Source organism: Eublepharis macularius, chromosome 11 (genome assembly GCF_028583425.1).
Source record: "Eublepharis macularius isolate TG4126 chromosome 11, MPM_Emac_v1.0, whole genome shotgun sequence".
Lineage (NCBI taxonomy): Eukaryota > Metazoa > Chordata > Lepidosauria > Squamata > Eublepharidae > Eublepharis > Eublepharis macularius.
The window spans coordinates 87,442,624-87,465,956 of NC_072800.1; the positions used below are offsets into that span (position 1 = coordinate 87,442,624).

A 23,333-nucleotide genomic window follows, 5' to 3' on the forward strand; every position below is an offset into this window, starting at 1 on the left:
TTTTTCAGTCTGAATTTTGCAGCCACAAGGGCTTGCGTTTTATCGATTTATGTTAAAGGACGTCTACCTAACTTTCCAAAAGGGTTAGCATGATAGCACTTAGCATTTATATAGCGCTGTGGGCACACGTTCTCTTGCTTTTTACAACACCCCTGGAATGTAGGACAGGGAGGATTATATTGCAGACGGGCTGACAGAGAGTGACTTGTCTAAGGCCAACTGGTGACCCCAGCGAAGAGGCTAGGTTAGAACTGAGGACTTCCTAGATCATGGCTAGCTTTTTTTTTTACATGAAAGGCATTTAATAGAAGAAATAGGGAGTGACAGTAATTTAATTTAATTTAATTTATTATATTTATATTCCGCCCTCCCCGCTTTCGCAGGCTCAGGGCGGATAACAAAATACAAACATCACCCACTATTAAAACATTTAAAAGCATTAAATAATACATTTAAAAACATTTAAAAGCATTAAATATTACGGTTCATACTGCGCAGCGGTTCATACATGCATCTGTGTTCGCATAGGGGCAATGGTTTAACCCCCCCTTCACGAGGGGGGGGCACCGCCCAGCGTCAGCCATATGCCTGGTGGAATAACTCTGTCTTACAGGCCCAGCGAAATGCAAGCAAATCTTGCCGGGCCCTTGTCTCGCAAGACAGAGCATTCCACCAGGCCGGGGCCAGGACCGAAAAGGCCCTGGCCCTGGTCGACGCCAGGCTGGCCTCCCTAGGGCCAGGGACACTTAAAAGATGTTTTCCACCAGACCGGAGAGTCCTCTGGGGCTCATATGGTGAGAGACGGTCGCTCAGATACGTCGGTCCCAGTCCGCGTAGGGCTTTGTAGGTTAACACCTACAAGTTAAGTACAGACTTAACCACATGAGTTGACTTAAGACGACCCCTGGTGGGGTTTTCATGGCAAGAGACTAACAGAGGTGGTTTGCCATTGCCTGCCTCTGCAACCCTGGTCTTCGCTGGGGGTCTCCCATCCAATTACTAACCAAGACCGACCCTGCTTAGCTTCTGAGATCTGATGAGATCAGGCTCACCTGGGCTATCCAGGTGAGGGCAGCCACACAATTTAAATTAGCTTAAATTTGAAGTGCAATTCAGTAAGACTGGAGACGACACTGGACAAGGTAGTAAAACATTCTTAGACCTTCTGGATCCTTGGACTGATTTACATCAACGAAAGAACCGATTTTTGATGTGGTAAACGATACATGTTCATCACCAATGACCATCTCAAGCTCCTGCTGACCAGCTGTCAGGTGGTGGCTATAATGCACCATCTTTTTAAATTTCACTGTCATCAATTAACCGCTTGAGGTCTTCCATCACACTCTTGTGTACATATGCCTCTTTCCTGATCACCACATCATTTTTATAATGGCTGTTGTCCGCACATCTGAGTTCACTGTTGGGGCAGAACTCGAACTCCAGAAACTCCTGGCCAAACTTCCCCTTGTGCCTGACGTAATGCCACAAGTAAAAATAAGTCACCATCGCTCTGATCAGCAAGACCAGCAAGCACCGGGTGGAAAGAATCCAGCGTGTGCCCCTATGCTAGCTTTTAAAAACTAATTAAATGTGGAGATGCTCAATACATGGAGTGTACGTGCCCCTGAGAGCCCATGCTGTTATGTGACACCAACGCACCCCCTCCAAGTTCCTGACCGAGCATTTTTCTGGATTCTCGAACTATGTGCCTAGTTAAATTTTCTGCAGCTTTCTCTCCCTCATCTATCTAGTGGGACCCGTTGCTCCCCTTACTGTTTCATGAAGGTTGCTCCAGTCTCTCTGAGCTAGAAACCTGGTTTGTATCCTTCCACTCTACTCAGCCGAAGCCTTCTGGCCCAAGGAGGGCTCCTCCCATGGAAGAGGCCCTTAAAACCTAGCAGGAGTGAATTGGGTCATTAAAAACAGCCCAGGAGCAAGCTGTGAGCCGTCCGACAGCATTAGAGGAAGAGATGACAGGCGAGTTGCTGCTAGCAAGATATGACATGAGCAGCCCTTAAAGCAATACCGGCGGCTCTGGGGCTCAACTTGTTGGCCGCCTGTGGCCTGCCAGGAACTTTTACAGTTAAGCAAAAGAACTCGTCTGCTCCCCCCCCCCCCCCGCCCCCCAAGATGTCTTGAGGCAAATGCACAAAGCGTGACCTGCAGGGTGATTCTTGGCAGGAGCAACGCTCACACTTGGTAGCCAGCCGACAATCAGCGTTTCTCCTTTGGGGCTTCGATTCGGCTGGCTGCTTGGACGCAGCACCCCGCCCTTCCAAGGAAACCTTTCTGGGGGGGGCGGTTCCCAAGAGTGCTGGTTGATACTAGCTGGAAAGCATCATTTCCTACGCAAGCAAGACCGTTTGTAAACAGGGCTGAGTGGATGACAGCTTTTTGAGAAGTGAAGCTGCTCTCTTGATCTAGGCTGCACCTGCCTTTTGCGATGTAGGGGCTGCATATTCCTCCACCCCCTGAGGAGGCTTAACAAACAAGGTTTCTTGTAATGTAAAAGACGCATGCACGTACGCATATACTCTGAAACTGTCTGCAGAGGCCTCCCGCCGCCTGGTTTTGTTTTCCGAGTTTGGGAGAAAGGAGCCCCCTGAAACAGTTCCACGTTTTGGAGTTCCCTAGTGTTTCCCTCACACTGCTGGGGAAAATGGACCTTTCGTACATCTGACGCAGCCTGGAGTAATTGTCTTTTTAAAAATCTTGCTTACTATGTTCATCTTGCAGGATCAATGATGGAACATAGCATGGATTCGTGCATTTGCGGATCAGTGAAGATGGATAAGAGGTTTAAAAGAGAAAGGGTTAAGGACTTCCGGTGAAGATAGATGCTGTAAAGCAGTGGAGCCAGATTGGAAATGCCTCATTATTTTCAATACACAAATGCATTTCTTTGTCTCCAAGGTCATGCTCTGGACGAAGGGAAAAAAGACGGTTCTACAAGTTTCCTGTAAGAACTGGATGTGGACAGCACTTATTGGCTAACGCTCGTGATGTCACTTACTTCCTGCTCCTCAAATTCATGAAGTAGTTTTGCAGTTTTCTCCCTGTTTTTTCTAAAATGAAGCACTGTGCATAAACACAGATGCGGCACTTGGTATGAATTGTTTTTAAAAAGCAGGCAACCTGTTAAGAAGTATGTGGAGGGCAAAACTAGTGGCTCAGCTAGAATTGAACTGCGTAGACTCTCTCACAGACTCCGTGGCTTGGGAAGCTGAATTCATAATGCCTGTGAAGAATTTTCATGGGTTTTCTTTAAATGTCCGGTTTGTCTTCACCTTTTCGGATTTGGCCTCATCCACACAATCCATCTTGCTTATATCAGCAGAACAGTCAATTGAGAGGGGTTTGGGCTGATGCTCAGTTTTGGGATTATTGCACGTGTTGGCTTTGGCAGCGGCTACAAAATTCTGCAGCCTGAAAATCTAAGGTTTCTAGTCCTTATGAGTGGTAGCTGCAGATCTCTCAGACATTCAGGAGGGATGGCCAAGGAGTTAAGAGGTACTTATTTACTTACTTCATTTAGACCTTGCCTTTCTGTCCATTGGGAACCCAAAGCGACTTAACCTCATTTGCCTCCATTTTATCTTCATAACAACCCTGCAAGGTAGGTGCGTGACTGGCCCAGCAAGCTTCCATAGCAGAATGGGGATTTGACCATGGAGTCTCCCAAATCCTAGCTGAGCACTCTAACTTCTGTGCCACAGTGGCTCATAGGTCGGGCTTTGGTGCCCTTTAGAGCTCTTTATTTCTCATCGAAAGCTACAGCTATATAATCTCACTTTGGCAGTTCACTTAGGCCTGAAGGCCGTGCCACTGCCTGCTTGCAAACTTAAATTTTGAAATCAGAAATACCCAGAATAAGCAGATAATGAGACTGTTTTAATTTGTTATATCTTTTAGCAGCAGAATTGCTTTTGACTTACTTGGCAGAATTTGAATCGCTTTGGGCAGAAGGCACGGTTGAGTGGCAGACAACATACGGTCTATATAAACAGTTCCAGGTTCAGTCTCTGGTTGACATTTTTTTACCAAATTTTTCAGGCAGCAGAGGTGGGGCCAGTCTCTGCTGGATACCCCGGAGAGCTGCTGCCGGTTAGAGCACATGCTACCGGGCTCAATGAACCAAAGAGATGACTCCATATAAGAGAACGCTTTTCTTTCAGACATACCTTTGTGCAGGGCTTTTTTTCTGGGAAAAGAGGTGGTGGACCACACAATGATGTTACTTTGGGTCAGCTGGAACAAAGGGGGAGATTTTTAAAGTTTAAATCGCCCTTGGCGAAAATGGTCACATGGCTGGTGGCCCCGCCCCCTGATCTCCAGACAGAGGGGAGTTTGTCTCGATCACCTCTGCCCCACACAGACCCTGTACTGAAAGTGCAGGCTGGTGCCTTGGTGTGTACTGCAAAGCTAGCAGAATGCGCAAGTGCCAATGTCGCAGTGAAGGCCTTGGGGGGGGGATTTATACTGCCCTCCTTAATAATAACATAACAATAATAACCAGTGCTTTTTTTCTAAAAAAATGTTTAGGGGTACTCTCAGCTGGAGTTGGTTTAGCGGGAATTCCAACATTTTAAAATCTTTACTTTTTCCCTTTAGATTCACAAAATGTTTAGGGGTATGCGTCCCCCTGCGTCTCCCCAGAAAAAAAGCACTGATAATAACATTTAATTTATATACCGCCCTTCAAGACAACTTAACACCCACTCAAGAGTGATTTACAAAGTATGTTATTATTATCCCCACAACACTTCTAGTTAAGTTCCCTGAGAATGTATTGTGTCCCCTCCCCACGACCCCCCCCCCCCAACTGGCATCTGTTTCACCAGTTTGCAGAACTTGAGAAACAAAACATGGACAGAGAGCTCAAACAGCCCCTTATTTAGCCAAACGCTCCCACGGTTTCACCTCCTGCCCTACGGGCTCTCACAGGGCTCCGTTCTCCTTGAAGGCGGGCTTCAGCTTGGCCAGCCCTTCCAGCGTGGTGCCTGGTCGGATCCCTTTGTCCTGAAGCACAGTGATTGTTTCCTCCTTGCCCTGGTCGTTAGTGATGGTCGTCGTTAGGGGAACAATCTCGTTTTTAAACCATCCCATGTGCTGGGCTCGGGCTGCCCTGGAATAATAATAATGATAACATTCGATCAGGGCTCATTTTGAGGGGGAAGGCACAGGAACACAGTTCTGGTAATTCCCCATAGAGGTCACGTCAGGTGGCCCCGCCCACCTGACTCTCAGCCGTTTTTGGGCCCGTTTCGTCCTGGATGGGGGCTGAAATGGCCCGGATCAGGCCTCTGATGGGTGGTGGATCACTCTCCCACTCAGCAGCGGCCCGATCCTGACCATTTTGGACCCCTTTTCAGCCATTTTCAGCCCCCTTTTTGCCATTTTGGGCCCAATTTCTGCCCTGAATGGCCAGGATTGGGTCCAAAACAGCCAGGATAGGTGATGTCAGGGAGTGTGGCATATGGAAATCAGTTATGCTAATGACACACTTCCAGTGATGGCAAGGGGCATGGCATATGCTAATGAGTTGTGCTAATGAGTTCCTCCAGCTCTTTTTCTACAAAATGGCCCCTGCATTCGATTTATACACCGCCGTTCAGGACAACTTAATGCCCACTCAGAGCGGTTTACAAAGTATGTTGTTATTATCCCTACAACAATCACCCTGTGAGGTGGGTGGGGCTGAGAGAGTTCTGGAAGAGCTGTGACTGACCCAAGGTCACCCAGCTGGCTTCAAGTGGAGGAGTGGGGAATCAAACCCGGTTCTCCAGATTAGAGTCCCGTCACTCTTAACCACTACACCAAACTGGCTAACAGATAGATCCGGAAGGTACACAATAGGAAAGCATACTTTGAGTCCAGTAGCACTTTAAAGATCAATAAGACTTAAAGGGTATATACTGTTGAGTCAAGCTCCCTTAGTCAGGTATCAGATATCTGACAAAGTGAGCTTGACCCTCAAAAGATTATATCCTGGAAATCTTGTTAGTCTTTAAGGTGCTATCGGACTCGAATCTTACTCTCTTTGGCAGAGTTGCACCTTTCTACGTTCATTGAATTCACGAGAGCGTAACTCTGCTTGGAATTGTACTGTTAGCTCCCTTTATTATTGCTTTACAATTTTAGATTTTTTTTTAACTAACCTGAGAGTTTACCCCCCAATTTGCACAACCCTAAATAACAATCAGAAGGAATGGCAGCATGGTATAGCTTGATCTCTTCAGATCTCGGAAGTTAAACAGAGTTGGCCCAGTCAGTACATGGATAGGAGACCACCAAGGAGGCTGGGGTTACTCTGCTGAGAGAGGCAATGGCAAACCACAAAAACTGTGTTTGATGGCTTAGCTAGTTTTCACAATCGAGGCTGCCGAAGGTCCCTTCAGAGAAAGAGGAGGAGGGAGTCTCTACTGCTCATCTGTATAATAACAAGACTTCACTGCCCCATGGTGGTAACTGAAGGGAAGCGATCCTGGTTTGTATGGAGTCCCCCTGCTTCACACCGCCAGAAATTCCTCTCTTTTGCTATTCCCCACCTCCCCAAGAAAATGAACATAAAAGCAGCCCTGCTGGATCAAACCTGCGGTCTATGTAGTCTCGCATCCTGTAGCATAATGGTTGGGTGGTTGGGCTGAGAATCAGCATTCTGCTGGTTCGAATCCCACCATTGCCATGAGCTCAGCAAGTAGCCTCTCCTCTTGGTCCCAGCTCTGCTGTGGAAATAATGATAACACTAACTTTGTTCTCCGCTCTGAGTGGGCACTAATCTGTCCAAAAGGGCAGTATTTAAGCACAGTGTTGTTATTCACAAAGTGGCCAAAGATTCCTCCCCCCAAGACGGGCATGGGGGGGGGTGAGCATGTTGCTCCCTCCAACCCCACATTGTTATTCAGATGGCTGCCTCTGAACATGGAGGTTTCATTTCATCACTGTGGCTAATGACCCTTGATAAGCCTGTCCTGAATTTGTTTAAAACAAACTAAACCTAGTTGTCATCACTATATCCTTTGGCAGCAAACCCCACAAGTTAATGGCTCTGGAAATGAAACATGGCTTCCTTTCACCTGTCCCTGAATCTACTGCACATTGTATGCACATGAGTCCGAGCATTATCAGAGAGGGAGAGAAAGCTCTTTATCTAGTTTCCTTAACCCATAGTATCCTTTTTGAGATGCAGCAACCGGATCTGTACATAAATGTGGTTATACCATAGGTGAAGGGCATGATGATACTGGTAATTTTGTTTTCAATGCCACTAATAATCCCTAGCATAGGGTTTGACCTTTTTACCACTGTGTTGATATTTTCATCAAATTATACAAATGCTGTGACTGTGAGATCTCTTTCCTGGTGTACACTAGGAGAAACCCAAAGCAGAAAAAAGGGACGGAAATAAGGGATTCCCGAAGCAGCAAGCTGCTTCAGAAATCCCTTGTTTGACCCGCTTCGGTGTGCTCCGTAAAGATTTGGAGCACAATGACAAACTACTTCCCCGCTGCTTATTTTACCCAATGGGAGGGGGAGAAGGTCAAATCCTGCCGGCGCAGATCAGCTGCTTGGCAGGGTTTGCAGCGGGCCCTTTAAACTCCATCTGGGTTGCAGGGGGAATCCCCCTGCAACCCAGATGGAGTTTAAAGGGCCTTTTTGCTGCAGCTGTCGGTGCGGATCAGCTGCTTGGCAGGAATTTCCCCGCCAAGCAGCTGATCTGCGGTTTAAATGCCCCTTTCCCTGCAGCTGCACAGAGGGACAGAAAGGGGCATTTAAAACCCCATGTCCTGAAGCTTCCCAACGTGATACAAATCGCTTTGGGAAGCTTAGATTCGGGGTTTCCAAATTGGGCCCAGAGTGCTGGGCCTGATCCAGAAATCCTAAATCTTTGCAAATCAGGCCCGATTTGATTGTTTTACCCGAATCAGAAACCCGATTCACACATCTGTAATCCCCACCATTTCAGCCCCTATCCACATAAATTTAAAGTTTGGACTTCTTTGCCCCAGTATGCAATTACACGTCATTTACTCCATTGTTGCCCTCTCACATAATTTTAAGAGCTATTTTTAGAGTGTTCCAATATCTGATTTGAATCTTACAATAGCAACTCAACTTGCATAAAATCTACATGTGTAGATTTCCTAAACAGATAATTAGAAAATTTGCAATAATAAATGGCATTAAAAACCATTTGAATAACAAGTCATGTGTAAATAATTTAATTTAATTTATTGAATTTCTAACCCACCCTCCCCACAAGCAGGCTCAGGGCAGGTAACAACATTGTTAAAATACAATAGCAATAAATGCAATATAAAATTATGATACTATACTAAGTACAAAATACAGTTAAAAACCATAAACCATCCAACAGCTGCAAAGGTAGTAAAAAACAAATAGTGAGAAGCATTCTGATTAAATACATTTATTTAATTGCACACTTCTAATTCCAGTTGCAGAACCTGAATTTTGTCGTCAAATAATTTTTTAGGATGAGATTCTAGTGCCTTTGAACACTACTACCTGCCCTGAGTTGGATCGAGCAGAAAATTTCTGCTATCAGAAGGGGGATGTGATTTTTGTTGATTCCTCTTTGCTGAGAGCCAGTTTGGTGTAGTGGTTAAGAGCGGCAGGACTCTCATCTGGAGAGCCAGGTTGATTCCCCACTCCTCCGCTTGAAGCCAGCTGGGTGACCTTGGGTCAGTCACAGCTCTCTCGGAGCTCTCTCAGCCCCACCCACCTCACAGGGTGATTGTTGTGGGGATAATAATAACAGACTTTGAGAACCAGTTTGGTGTAGTAGTTAACAGCAGCAGGACTCTCATCTGGAGAGCCAGGTTTGATTCCCCACTCCTCCGTTTGAAGCCAGCTGGATGACCTTGGGTCAGTCACAGCTCTCTCGGAGCTCTCTCAGCCCCACCCACCTCACAGGGTGATTGCTGTGAGGATATGTTGTTGTTGCTGCTGCTGCTGTTAAATGTACTGATCACATAGAAAAGAGACAGTGTGATGTATCGAGTAGAGTGTTGGACAAGGAACACTTCACTTCCAATCCTAAGTCATCTGTGAAGCTGGGAAATCTTGGACCAGTTTCTATCACTCAACCCAGCCTACTTCACAGGGTTGTCCTGTGGATAACATTGAGGTGGGAGGATCACTTATCCCTAACCTTGAATGCCTTGGATGAAGAGTGAGAGAAAGATGTAACAGATAGAAGTGGTGCAGGTTATACAAGAAAATATCTAACACCTTTTTTCTATCTTTTACTTTCTTACTTGCTTACTTAATTTATGCCCCACCATTCTCTCTGATCTGGACCCAAAGCAACTTACATCTTTCGACTCTCTTCTGTGTTATCCTCACAACAACCCTGTGAGGTAGGTTAGAATGAGAAAGAAATTGGCCCAAGGCCACCCAGCAAGCTTCTGTGGCAGAGTGGGGATTGGAACCTGGGTCTTCTAGATCCTAGTCCAGCACTCTAAACACTACACCATGGAATTCAAGGTTGCATCCTTGGAGTTCCTTGGAGGTTTCTCCAGAATCTTCTGCATCCATGAAGGGCTACTAAGAGGCAGGGCTCAGATGGACAAAGTTCCATGGGTCTTGGTCACCCTGGGATCTTGCAGAGCTGGGCAAATGATTTGTTTTCATATAATGTTTTGGTTGGATCTGAGTGGAGTGACAGGAATCTTGCATGTGCTGGGTCTCAACAATCCCATGTTCTCAACAGTCCTGTGTTCTCAATAATCCTGTGTTCTCAACAGTCGTGTCCTCTGTGTCCTCAACAATCCCGTGTTCTCAACAGTTGTGTTCTCAACAGTCCTGTGTTCACACACCTTCCCTCTGTGTCCTGATCAACATGCCTACCCTAGGACAACTTGTCGTCCTTTCTGCTGATAATGATGATTCTTGCTACTGCTCCTTTTTGAAACATTGTCCCTTTGCCCACTCTCTTCTTATTAACCTGGGCATGATTCTTCAGGAGCTAATCACTAGAATTTCTTTCTTTTCCAGACGAAGAGGAAGCACTCAACTCTATTATGAAGGATTTGGCGGCCCTGGGCAAATGTGGAGGCCTCTTGGACAGCCACAGGAACAAAAGCCACATCCATTCCAGCAAACAGGTGAGTTTTATGTGGGTGTTTCCTTTCATGGGGTTCGGACATATGATGTGGAACTTGAAAACCCTTGAAAGTTGTTCTTGGTCCCAGATTGTGCAGGAAGGTTTTGTTTTTTTCCAGCGTCAATTTGCAGTGATGTGTGAGGTCCTTTTTCTGCCATGTGCCACTTGACTCACTTGCTTGAGACACCATATTGTGATTAGAGATGGGCACGAACCGGAAAAAAACTGAAGCATGTGGTTCGTGGTTCATGAAATTTCACGAACCATGAACTTTCATGAACCTACCCCAGGTTCACAAACTGGTTTGTTCGGTTTGTGAAACCATCACATCTGGGTCAGAAAATCATCTCTTCCAGGTCAGCAGAAGGTCTGCAGGAAGTCCATCCCCTGTTGTCTAGGAAACTGATTGATTGGCACTAGGCTGCCTGCAGTCAAAACCAAAAAACGAACCAAACGAACTGGCCTACAGTTCATGGCGGTTCATCAGAAATGGGCTCTGCCGAACCACGGTTCATGAACCACGAACTGGCCTGGTTCGTGCTTAATTTTGGTTCGTATTTTGGTTAGTGCCCATCTCTAATTGTGATGCACCAACTATCAGACAGTTAGGGTGTCTTGGAGACCATGCTCGGGTTAGCACCACATGTGAAAAGGGTTTCTGCCTTTGGCGTCCCAAAACCACTGGCACCACCTGCAAGAAAACAAAAAGAATTATAACTTAAAGGACATGAATATGAATGTATAGTACTTCCCTGCTTGCATGGTATTGTGGAAGCTTACCGTACAGATGTCTTCCTGATTGAAATTCTCTGCCGCACCAGTTATATTGTACACTTACCTGTTGGATGTCTTCCTAACAAAAATTATTTTGCGTTACTTGATCATTATTGTTTACCACGTTTATCGTATTTGAAGTTTCCCATTGAAATTGATGAGTATTTCTTACTCCGTATAGTATGATTATATATTTTCATTTGATTCCCAATTTTTTGGATTATTTATTGACTCTTTTGTCATCCTACACTTGTGGTTTTCCACCCCTTTTGGATTGTATTTGGACAAAAACAGACATTATACCTTGTTCTCAAAAGTGTGTTTGTTGAGAGAATGATTGTATGTGTGTTTGTGTGTGTTGTGGAAGGTGCTTTCAGGAGAAAATCAATGAAGCTACCTTATTCTGAATCACACTCTGGCTGCTTCCACACACGTTAGATAATCCACTTTCAATACTCTTTAGTGAACATTTGAAACTGATTTTCCATGTGTGGAACAAAAAATCCACTTTAAAAGGATTGCGAAAGTGCATTGAAAGTGCATTATTCAACGTGTGTGGAAATGGCCACAGGGTTTATCAAAGTCAGTATTGTCTACTCAGACTGGCAACGGGGTCTCCGAGATTCTCAGTCAGAGGATCTTTTTCAAAGTTGTTTATCCAAAATCTTGGAAATACCCCTCGGTGTAAACTAGTTTCCCTCATTGTACTGTTTTTAGCAGAATGCATGGAAAAGTGGCAGTACAACTCTGTCCTCTTAGTACATTGTCCCCCGTACAATGTCCCCAAAGTACAGCTAGTTAACACAGTTTACTTTTGATAAACAAAAAGTAGCCAGGGTAGAAAACAACCCAGACATCTATGCATTTTCCATTGGGGGAGCTTTTTTTTTTTAAAGAGTAGAAAAGATGCAGAAATGTTAGAAATGATTGGTTATAGACGTTTTTAGATGCTTTCGTGAACGTTGATGAGTTGTCTAATATCTTAGGCTCCAAACATAGCTTTTGTTGTTTCATTTTCTTAAAAATAAAACTATAGCTTTGTAAGGAACCGTACTGGTGGGAGTTACTCAGTATGCTTAAGGGGTGGGATAGCTATGCAAAAGAAACATGCCGCTTTATGTCAAAGTGTGCTTACAAGCACTGGATGTTTTAGTACTGTGCATCATAATACTGCAAACATCTTTGTTTTTATGAGAATGTTTCTACCACAATATGGATTGGAGTTTGGCTTTGGGTAGAAACATACCCCATATGCAATATGTCTAAATTTTTTGCAGGGTAGTTAGAGGACAGATCTGGCGACTGAATCCCAAACCTTCAGCAGTCAATGCGGGTGCTCCAACGCTCGTCCCTCATCCCTATCTGCAGCTTTCTGCCTAGCCCTACTGCCAGCCAGTGTGGTATAGCAGAGAAATGTTGGCACTTGTTCTTGGGAAACTTGAGTTCAAATATTTCTTCACCTACAAAAAGCACTTGATGCCTACTATAACTGCCTAAGCAATGTTTCAGGGTTGTTGTGAAAAATGGAGAAAACACACAGGCGTGCAAGAGCTCTTTAGGATGTGTCTTTGCTGTGTGTTTTTTCTGGCTGAGTTGTTATGTTGGCATATTCTTCCCTATAAACAGTTGCAACAGTTCATTAGTAAGGATTTATCAGGACCGTTCAGGGGCCCAGTAGAGGAAACGCAAGATGCCCATAGAAATGGACAGATGAAACTGCTCTTGTCAAACTAGCATGAAGATGGACCGGCTGGATATTAGGAAGAACTTTTTCACGGTCAGAGTAGTTCAAAGGTGGAATCAGCTGCCTAGGGAGGTGGTGAGCTCTCCTTCGATGACAGTTTTCAAGAAGAGGCTGGATGAATACTTGTCAGAGATGCTTTAGGCTGATGCTGCACTGGGCAGGGGGTTGGACTAGATGGTCTCTGGATGGACCCTTCCACCTCTATGATTCTATGGTATACTGAGCTGAAGAGTGGTCTCTGGCTCCTTTATCCAAAACAGCCCAAATCCTGTATCCGGAAACTCTGCACCATCCAATACACACACACATGTGCACATATATCTTTGGGACAACTGCATTTTGCAGGTGACAAGAAGAAAAGAATTTAGACTGGCTTGTCCCAATAGTTCAGAGATCACCAGCTGATGCTTTTCAAAATATGGAGCTGAACGTGATCACAGCCTAAAAACCTTGGAAAATTCTCCTGCGGTTAAAGGCACAGGGTGAGTTGGCCCGTTAACTTATCAGAAAAACTTCCTGGGAGGCTCCTCCACTGGAAGGCTACCGGTAGCCAGGAGCAAGCAGAACTGAAGACCCGTGGTGCTGGTGGTACCCCCATAGGGTTGGTAATATTCGCTAAGGCGTGGTAGAGAAGAGTAAGCTTATCTGTCTGGTCACCTGCTCAGTAGCCTGAACACAGGAGAATCCAGTATCTTCAGTGCCAGGTCTCTTTATTGGTTCCAATGGGGAGATAAATCCAGAGGAGTTAGCCGTGTTAGTCTGTAGTAGCAAAATCGAAAAGAGTCCAGTAGCTCCTTTAAGACTAACCAGCTTTACTGTAGCATAAGCTTTCCAGAACGACAGCTCTCTTTGTCAGATGCATTGTCAGCTTTCGAGAATGGCAGCTCTCTTCATCAGATGCATCGTCAGCTTTCGAGAATGGCAGCTCTCTTCGTCAGATGTATTGTCAGCTTTCGAGAACCACAGCTCTCTTCATCAGATGCATCATCAGCTTTCAAGAACCACAGCTCTCTTTGTCAGGTGCATTGTCAGCTTTCGAGAATGGCAGCTCTCTTCATCAGATGCATTGTCAGCTTTTGAGAATGGCAGCTCTCTTCATCAGATGCATTGTCAGCTTTCGAGAATGGCAGCTCTCTTCATCAGATGCATTGTCAGCTTTCGAGAATGGCAGCTCTCTTCATCAGATGCATTGTCAGTTTTCGAGAATGGCAGCTCTCTTCGTCAGATGTATCGTCATCTTTCAAGAACCACAGCTCTCTTCGTCAGACGCCTCATCAGCTTTTGAGAACCACAGCTCTCTTCGTCAGAAGCATCATCAGCTTTTGAGAACCGATGCATCTGACGAAGAGAGCTGTCATTCTTGAAAGCTGATGATGCATCTGACGAAGAGAGCTGTCGTTCTTGAAAGCTGACGATGCATCTGAAGAAAAGAACTGTGATTCTCAAAAGCTTATGCTACATAAAGTTGGTTAGTCTTAAAGGTGCTTTTCGAATGGGGAGATAACAGTTAGAGACGGAGAATACCAAGACAAACTCTGGAAGATTACAACACACACACACACAAACACACACAAAACAAGACCTAAGCGAGGCCCCTCCCATACAGGGGGAGAAACTACCTCTTGAGGGCTCACATCTGTACATTGCAGGGTTGATCGGCTTTGGCATAGCTGGCAGTGGTGTGGGAGGAGGTTACAGGTAAGTTTGTGCCTGTTCTCACTGCTGATCAGGCCCAAGGGGCTGCTTAGATTGAACCCAGCCAGTTGCTGTCCAGCTTTGGTAAGGTCTTTTTCAGTGGTCCAGCCCCTGGTGTGGGTCCATGGACTGGTATGGTCAAGCAAAGATAGATGCTGTCTGCAGGGAGAGGCTGTAACTCAGGGCCAAACTACAAGCGACGCCTGACACTAGTTGGACACTTGTCAGCTTCCCTCAAGTTTTGATGGGAAATGTAGGCATCCTGGTCTTGCAGCTTGGCTTTCCAACTGCTGTCCAATGGACTTTTCAACTGTCACTTGTCCAACATTCCGCCAAGCTGCCTACATTTCCCATCAAAACTTGAGGGAAGCTGACAAGTGTCCAACTAGTGTCAGGCGTCACTTCTAGCTTGGCTTTCAGTGGTAGAGCATCTCCTTGGCATACACAAAGTCCCAGGTCCGACCTCCCCAGATCAAGTAGTAGGTGATGTGAAAGACCCCCACCTGAGACCTTAGAGAGCTCCTGCCAATCAGAGATGGGGCTGACCTAGATTGACCAAGAATTAGAGTCAAGCTACAAGTGACGCCTGACACAGGTTGGACACTTGTCAGCTTCCCTCATGTTTTGATGGGAAATGTAGGCATCTTGCAGCTGTAATGGAGAGCCAAGCTGTAAAACCAGGACGCCTACATTTCCCATCAAAACTTGAGGGAAGCTGACAAGTGTCCAACCTGGGTAAGGCGTCACTTGTAGCTTGGCTCTTAGACTCCGTATAAAGGTGGCTTTGTGAGTTTGCTCCTGGAAGTGGCTTTTTCTGCCTGAAAAGATTCCATGTGCTCCTGTAACATGTCATTGCATGGAACGTATTTTGGGTGGACTGGTGAGCCACCCAGTATCCATGTGGGGAGTGGTCCCTAATATCTGAGGGCTGCTTCCTGCTCCTGAGACCTGGGAAAGGCTGGCGTGAAGATGGGCCTAACTTTCCACCCATCGTTTCCTCTCAGCCTCAGCTTTTCTGCTCTCTGCTTCCCAGAATGCATCACAACCTTTTTGTGGTGGTTCTCTTGTCTCCATACTCCCCTCAAAGGAGGCTCTTCTCAGAAAATGCTCCATTCCACGTCTTCAGTTCAGGCATGCCTCAAGTCTTTAACTGCTCACTGCATTTTATTATAAACAGCAGCCTTTTCTTCGGGGACCGCTCCATGAGTTCTTGATCCACCTCATTCAGAGACCCTTTTTGATGTTATTTTCCCCCCTCAATTTCCCAACAATTTCCTTCTAATCAAAAGCAGCCAGCCTGACGGCTTTTCTGAAATCCGTAATGAAAGTTAGGCAGAGGTTTGAGGTGTGCGTATTGGTGTGCATGCATCCATTAACACAGCAGTTGCTGCAATTTTTATTCCTACACGGTGATCCCATAGAATTGCCAGCCTCCAGACAGGACCTGGAGTTCTACTGGAATTACAACAGACATCCGGAGTACAGACATCAATTCCCCTGAAGAAAACAGCTTCTTTGGAGGGTGGGCTGGATGGCATTATACTTCGTTGAAGTCTCTCCCCTCCCTAAACCACGCCCTCCCCAGGCAATACCCCCAAATCCTCATGTTGGTGTAGTGGTTAAGAGTGCAGGACTCTAATCTGGAGAACCAGGTTTGATTCCCCACTCCTCCACTTGAAGCCAGCTGGGTGACCTTGGCTAGTCACAGCTCTTTCAGAGCTCTCTCAGCTCCACCCACCTCACAGGGTGTCTGTTTGTGGGGATAATAATAACATACTTTGTAAACCGCTCTGAGTGGGTGTTAAGTTGTCCTGAAGGGTGGTATATAAATTGAATGTTGTTGTTATTATTATTATTATTAATTTCACAATCAAAACTTAGCAGCGCTATGATCCCCACATCCTCTCACCATCAAGCAGTAAAAGACAGCCGCACTTACCAGTTGTCATATCTCAGAAGCTAAGCAAGGTTGGCCTAGGTTAGTAATTGGATGGGAGACCTCCAGCGAAGACCAGGTTTGCAGAGGCAGGCAACGGCAAACCGCCTCTGTTAGTCTCTTGCCTTGAAAACCCCACCGGGGGTCGCCATAAGTCAGCTACGACTTGAGGGCACTCTTCACCACCACTTTCAAGTTATTGCCGTGTTGATTCTGTCCTCTGCCCTCCATCACTTTGTATGGCTTGTCCACCTTTTGTTTTAAATGAATTGAAGTGCTGTTTATATGTATACATATGTAAATACGAAATTGCCTTATGCCAAATCAGACCACTGGTTCATCGGAATTGTCCACTCAGAGCTAAACTACGAGTGACGAATTACATGAGGACGCTCACATGAAATGGAGCAGAAACCAATAAAAATCTTTTCAACCAATATTAACGGATTAAACTCACCAGGGAAAAGAAAGAAAACTCTCAAACAATTGAAAACATTAAATGCAGATATTACATGTCTACAAGAAACCCATATTAGAAAGAAAGATCAGCACTATCTACAATGCAAAAAAAACCTGGGGGGTGTCTTTATATCTGCAGACCCAACTAAGAAAAGAGGTATAGTAGTATACATTAAAAAAGAATTGAAACCATCTCTGAAATACTCAGCGGAAGATGGCCGAATATTACTGATTGAAATTTTCTGGGGAGGACGCCAAGTTTTAAAATACAGATCGGAAGGCTCTGTCAATTCCTCCCCTAAACAGAGGCAAAGATCACTCCTCAGAGGGTTTGTTTATTTCCTCCTTGCCTCCTACAAAGGGACGTGAAACTGACAGAGCCTTGGGGAGGCGAAGAGGAAATTAACAAACCTTCTAAGGAGAGATCTTTGCGGGCTCTGTAGAGAGGAGAAATTGACAAAGCCTTCCGAACTGTCTTTTAAAACTCGGCTTCCCGGCTAACGTTGCGACTCCCTTCAAGTGAGCATCCTCGTGTAATTCGTCTCTTGTAGTTTAGCTCTCAGATTGGCAGCAACTATCCAAGGTCTCAGGAAGAGTTCTTTTGCATCACCTACTAATTCCTTTAACTGGAGATTGAACCTGAGACCTTCTCCCCAAACAGATGCTCTACCACTGAGCTATGGCCCCCTCTCCTCTCACCTACATACCATTCCTTCATTGTAATTTTCATTCAGCTCCTTCTTTCTAAATTTAGAAAGCATTATCAGTTCTTAAAAGGCGGTGAACCCAGAGCTTTCCCGCAGACTTTTGTGAAGTCTCATGCACTGCAAAAGATTTTTACCCAAGTGGAAGAACATTGAGTAGATCTAGTCCCGCTTTTCTGATGTGCATTTAAGCCCTTCTGGAAGCAGAAGGCAGGTTCTACATACAAAAGGCCATCCATAGAAACCCATGGGCTTCTTAATAAGCACACTTAAGCCATTTCCACATGTCTTTATAGGAACGGCCCACTCACAGCATGCTGGCGGCTTTCCTCCAGGATTCCAGACGTCTCCATTTGCAAAACAGTCACAGGCTATTTGGTTTCCGTTTTTTGAGAACTGGACTTTCCTGCGGTCCCAGAAAAAGTGCCGAAAAACCAGAAACCAAGCAGCCTGTGACCGTTTTGCAAACGGAGATGTCTGGAATCCTTGGGAAAAGCTGCTAGCATTCCATGAGTGGGCCATCCCTATAAGGACATGTGGAAACAACCTTAGGATGGGGGCACTTTAGTTAAAGGACTCCCTTGGAGTCGCCTGGACTTTCCCCAAGCCAGTGCTGGGGCACCCGGTTATCTTCTCCCGTGGGGCTTTTTAGGTGACCAGTCGCAGAGAGGAATAGGGCTCATTAATAGTTATATCAAACATGGGATGTGGGACTGGAGCACATATGACAAATGCTGCACTTTCCATATGTCTCTCTGTTATGGAGACAGGACCCCAGTCTTTCTTTGTGCTTGACACTTATATCATTGGGGAATATGTGTGTTTTCCTGGCCTCCTGATATTTAATAGAAAGCATACTCCATTTCTACCCTCTTCTCAGGCCCACAGATCTAATTTGTCCTAACACATCTGCCTTCCTGTGGGGTGGTAGACGCCTCTCTTTCCCTGATCCACACAGACCTTGGCTCTGCCAACATACTCTCCTGAGAGCTTCGGCTACGCCCAAGTCTTCCAGCGTCTCTCCAGGAAGTATCCGTTCGTGCTCAATGATGGAATTTCATCACCCTTTAACAAGATGTTCTAGCTTGAACGTTATGTCTGAGGACATTTCTAATTGCCCTGTGTACCAACGAGGAGCCCTGCTGCTGTACACCCACCTAAACCATTATTTGGCAAGGCCTTCACATGCTCGCAACAGACTCTGTTTATCCTTCCATGATGCCTCCGGCAGGAAGGAGATTATTGGCCTGTAAGCATTTGCTTGGGAAGTAATCTTGTGTGTTCAGGAGAGTGTGCGCGCAGATCTTTTCCTCTAGAGGAGCTGCATTGGATTCAACTCTGGGTTGGTTTGCTTCTATTTGATCTACCCCTCCTGTTTGATCCATGTCCTCCAGTATGACCGACCTGCCCCTTCATGTTTGCATCAACATGCGTCTTTACCACATCAGCACAGCAGTATGGATAACGACTCTTTTTTTATTAATTCCTGCTTTCCTCAATTTTGAAAGATGTGGGACCTAATTTTTTAAAATATTAGCTGCATAACATGAGGTTTGTGAATCTGTTTATTTACTTCATTTGTATCCTGCCTTTCTCCCCAGCCCAAAGTGTCTGACATCTTCATTTCTCTTTGATTTCTTTTTGCAGAGAAATCAAGGCGTCCTTTTGTAATTTCAGCCCTTGCAGCTGTTTTATGTTGCACACCGCAGGATGGTGCTGCTGATAAATAAATCGTATGTTGGCCCCAGAAACCTAATTAAAGAATTCCATGTTTGGGTCATTAGCAGAGTCTATTGTTTAGCAGAGGAAGCGTGATTATAGGTGGTTGTGAGCTGGTTCTGCTGGCTGGTGTGTGTGCAGGAGAGAAAATAACAAAGCATACACTTGTTTATATTTAGAAAGGAAATAAGAGTTCTTTATTATAGAAACTCCATACTCTGATAGGAAAGGAGGAGAGACAGATTCTAACTACCTATCTAGTCTAAGGATAGGCATGGATGCTAGGACAAGCCCTGCATCCATGCTTCCAAGATGGAGGGAGGAGAAGGAGAGAGAGATGGTGCCTGGAGCAAAGCCAGGAAGAGAAGAGGAGAGAGGGAAGAAGTCAGGAGGAGGAAATCCTGAGGATAGCAATCTACATATCAAAGGATGGTCAGAGCACTAAACAGAGTGCCCTGACATCTCTATCTTTCTTACTCTTTGGTTTATCCCCCTCTGAAACCTGAGTAAAGGGACAGCACTGAGTCCTTCTCTTCTAACAGATGCCTTAGCAAGAGTATAAGAAGGTTTGTTTGCTTCTGAGCATCTACAGAGTGGAGTTCTGTGATTTTGCAGAACCTTCCTTCTTGCTCCTCCTCTCTTCAAAGTTCTCTTTGATCAAAACAGAATTGATTCAACTCCAAATTCCTAAAAAAGGGGGAAAGAAACCGAATCTTGGATTTCAGGGACAAATTGGGTAAAGAGGAATGAAGAGTATTTCTCTTAACAATATTACCCTCTGCTCGATTTTCCGTTTGCTCTCCACTCCTCCCCACAGAAAATGATCTTTCAGCTTCTTTTTCCAAGAGCTGTTTTTATCTTGACTTTGGAGAGCAGGGGAAGGTGAGGCCAGCACAGGCACAGGCTTTCTGGAGCATTTGACCGGCCTGCCTTTCTCTCCTCGCCCGCCAAGCACACTGTTATGTGAGGCAGGCGGTCTGTTTCCTTTGGCCTCCAGCCAGTGGAAGTCACTGTTGTTGTTATTGTTCGGGCCGGAGTAAAAGGATGCAGTCATTATTTTTCCCCTCTTCGATTTCCAGCAACAAGTTGTTCCTAAACAGAGTTGTTCTGATCAGCAAAAATAAAAAATAAAAATTTAAAAAAACTGGCATCATATCTTGGAGGTGGCAAGTGGGCATTCTGTCTCTCTTGCTCAGAAAACCACATTCTCCTCACTGTACAGTTCAGATTTCTGCAACTAGTAAATCCTAATAGATTATGAACATCTGTTGAATATGCACCCTTTAGGTTTTCAGACACTATCAAGGACATCCTAGGCTTGAGGATGCCGCTTCTGGTATTCGAATACTCCATGCACACGTGTTGCATGTTGAGAGCCAGTGCAGTATAGACTAGCATCTGGGAGACCCAGGTTTGAATCTCCACTCTGCCATGGAAGCTTGCTGGGTGGCCCAATGATACTGTCTCAGAGCCGAACTAGACGAGACGAATTACACGAGTCTATGCGAGTGGCCAGATTTGTTATTTTTCTGTACCTTCCCGTGTCTCTTTTACCCCCGGTGAACTTGTGTTCGTGGCTGTGCTCTGTGCACGTGTCGGCAAAAAAAGCAGTTTACGTGTAGTCGCACTGGCGAGTGTCTGCGGTCAATATCATCAAGTCGCCGTTGCAGAGTGGTGATTCTGTTTTGCTTCCGCTTCCCTCTTCCTGCACAGAAAGGCAATAGGGCACAGAGGATGGTTGCAGGGGATGGTTTAAGCATGCACAAACTGGCAGTGCATGATGGGATACCATTCCTGCGTCTTGGAGGAGCACAGAAGAAACCCATGCCAACACGGACATGGGTCAAGTGCAGTCTGGCCGCGCTAGCGAGTGTACAGGAAAGCAATGGGGAGACAAGTGTAAGTCCGTTTGTGTGTTGTTCATGTGCGATTCGTCTTGTGTAGTTCGGCTCTCAGTCTAACCCACATCACAGGATAAAAGGAGGAAAAGTGTAAGCCGTTTTGGCTCTCCATTGGGGAGAAACGGGGAGGTATAAATGAAGTAAATAAATAATATTCAATCTCTGCATCTCCAGTTTAAAAATCTTTAGGTAGTAGCAGGATGTTAACAAAGATTAGTCTCTGCCTGCTGAATATGGAGAGGTAGGCAATGCTGAACTGAATTAGATGCACCAAGTTCTACACTGGTGTAAAGAAGCTTTGTATGTTCATATAGGACTTCTATACCTGGCGGGAAGAAGAAAATTCAAGCACATAATCTCCAACTGCAGTCTGAAATGGTACAGTTCTGGAGACTGGTTGGAGATTAGATCAAGGAATGACTGTACCACTTCATATTGCGATTGGCGGGTACATCCAGGGAGGATTGTAACGGCTGTGATTTTTCTTACACGAAGAGGATCACGTGAAAGATCTTACACTTGTTCTCCCATTGTGGATACACTTCACGGCTAGGGAGACAGAGTACACTTGAATATAAGACCACACAGAAAGTGAGTCACTTGAGCATCCCCGTGTAAGATTTCTTGTGTAGAGAAACTGTTAGTAACTTTGTTATGTTGAACATGACATATAGTTACCCTGGCACAGGCATGTTGCATCTTGGCTGTGACTCAGCTGTGCAAATAATTTTTTCTTTTAAAAAAAAATCCATTAAAATGTTACCTGACTGCTCTGCCAACCTTTATATGCCCAAGTTTGGCTTGAAAGGTGGACTTTGTAGGAAGGAATAGTGAATCACCCAGAGCGGATGCTTAAGTGAATGCGTCATAGGCACCATTTTCCACATCTTTACATTGACTGTCGTGCCTGCCTGCTTTCTTCTCCATAGCCACAAAGCCAGAGATGTACAGTCAGAAAATTGAGTGAGAGGGAAAAGGAAGAGACTGTGCTCAGGGAACCTGCAGCCTTTCAACTTGTCATCAATGCTGAAAATGAAAACCAGCATTCTGGAGAGGCTGTGGCTCTCTGTGGTGGAGTGTATGCCTTCAGTGCGAAAGGTCCCAGGTTCAATCCTTGGTGTACCCAGTTAAAGATCTCAGGAAATAGATATGGACAAATAATAATAATAACATTCGATTTATATAATGCCCTTCAGGACAACTTAATGCCCACTCAGAGTGGTATGTTATTATTATCCCCACAACCAGGGCTCATTTCGAGGGGGAACGCACAGGAACGCAGTTCTGGCAGTTCCCCAAAGAGGTCACATATCAGGTGGCCCTGCCCACCTGACTCTCGGCAATTTTGGGCCCGTTTCAGCCTGGTTTGGGGCCGAAACGGCCCAGATCGGGCCTCTGACAGGTGGTGGATCACTGTCCCACTCGGCAGCGGCCCGATCCTGACCGTTTTGGGCCTCTTTTCAGGCATTTTCAGCTCCTTTTTGCCATTTTGGGCCCAATTTTGGCCCTGAATGTCCAGAATTGGGTCCAAAACAGCCAGGATAGGTGATGTCAGGGTGTGTGGCATATGCAAATAAGTTACGCTAATGACACACTTCTGGTGATGGCAAGAGGCATGGCATATGCTAATGAGTTACGCTAATGAGTTCCTCCAGCTCTTTTTCTACAAAATGACCCCTGCCCACAACAAAACACCCTGTGGGGTAGGTGGGGCTGAGAGAGCTCCAGAGAACTGTGACTAGCCCAAGGTCACCCAGCTGGCTTCAAGCGGAGGAGTGGGGAATCAAACCTGGCTCTCCAGATTAGAGTCCCATGCCACTACACCAAACTGGCTCTCAAAGCCAGATTTGGTGCAGATTTGACAAAGAGATTACCTGAGATCTAGAGGAGCTAGATGAAATGATGGTTTGATGTGGTGTTTTATTTGTTTGTTTGTTTGTTTATATCATTTATAGTCCGCCTTTCCCACTGAGACTCAAGGAGGATTACCCAGTGTAAGATTAGTACAGTCAGTATCAAGGACAATTTCATAAACAATGCCATAGGGTAAATAAACACAAGTTTATTGTGAGCGCCAGTTTGGTGTAGTGGTTAAGAGCAGCAGGACGCTAATATGGAGAGCCAGGTTTGATTCCCCCCTCCTCCGCTTGAAGCCAGCTGGGTGTCCTTGGGTCAGTCACAGCTCTCTCAGAGCTCTCTCAGCCCCACCCACCTCACAGGGTGATTGTCGAGAGGATAGTAATAACATACTTTGTAAACCGCTTTGAGTGGG

At 45.5% G+C, this 23,333-nt stretch overlaps 1 protein-coding gene across 3 annotated transcripts in view; it reads left to right on the forward strand.

Annotated features, from left to right (window-relative positions):
- The window catches only part of LOC129337981 (mitogen-activated protein kinase kinase kinase 3-like), a 138,238-nt gene that overhangs the window by 79,830 nt on the left and 35,075 nt on the right, over positions 1-23,333 (forward strand). For all 3 annotated transcript variants that reach the window (XM_054992013.1, XM_054992015.1, XM_054992014.1), the window contains one exon: positions 10,021-10,130. In XM_054992013.1, coding sequence (XP_054847988.1) covers positions 10,021-10,130 — 110 coding nt within the window. The remainder of the gene's footprint in view (positions 1-10,020; positions 10,131-23,333) is intronic.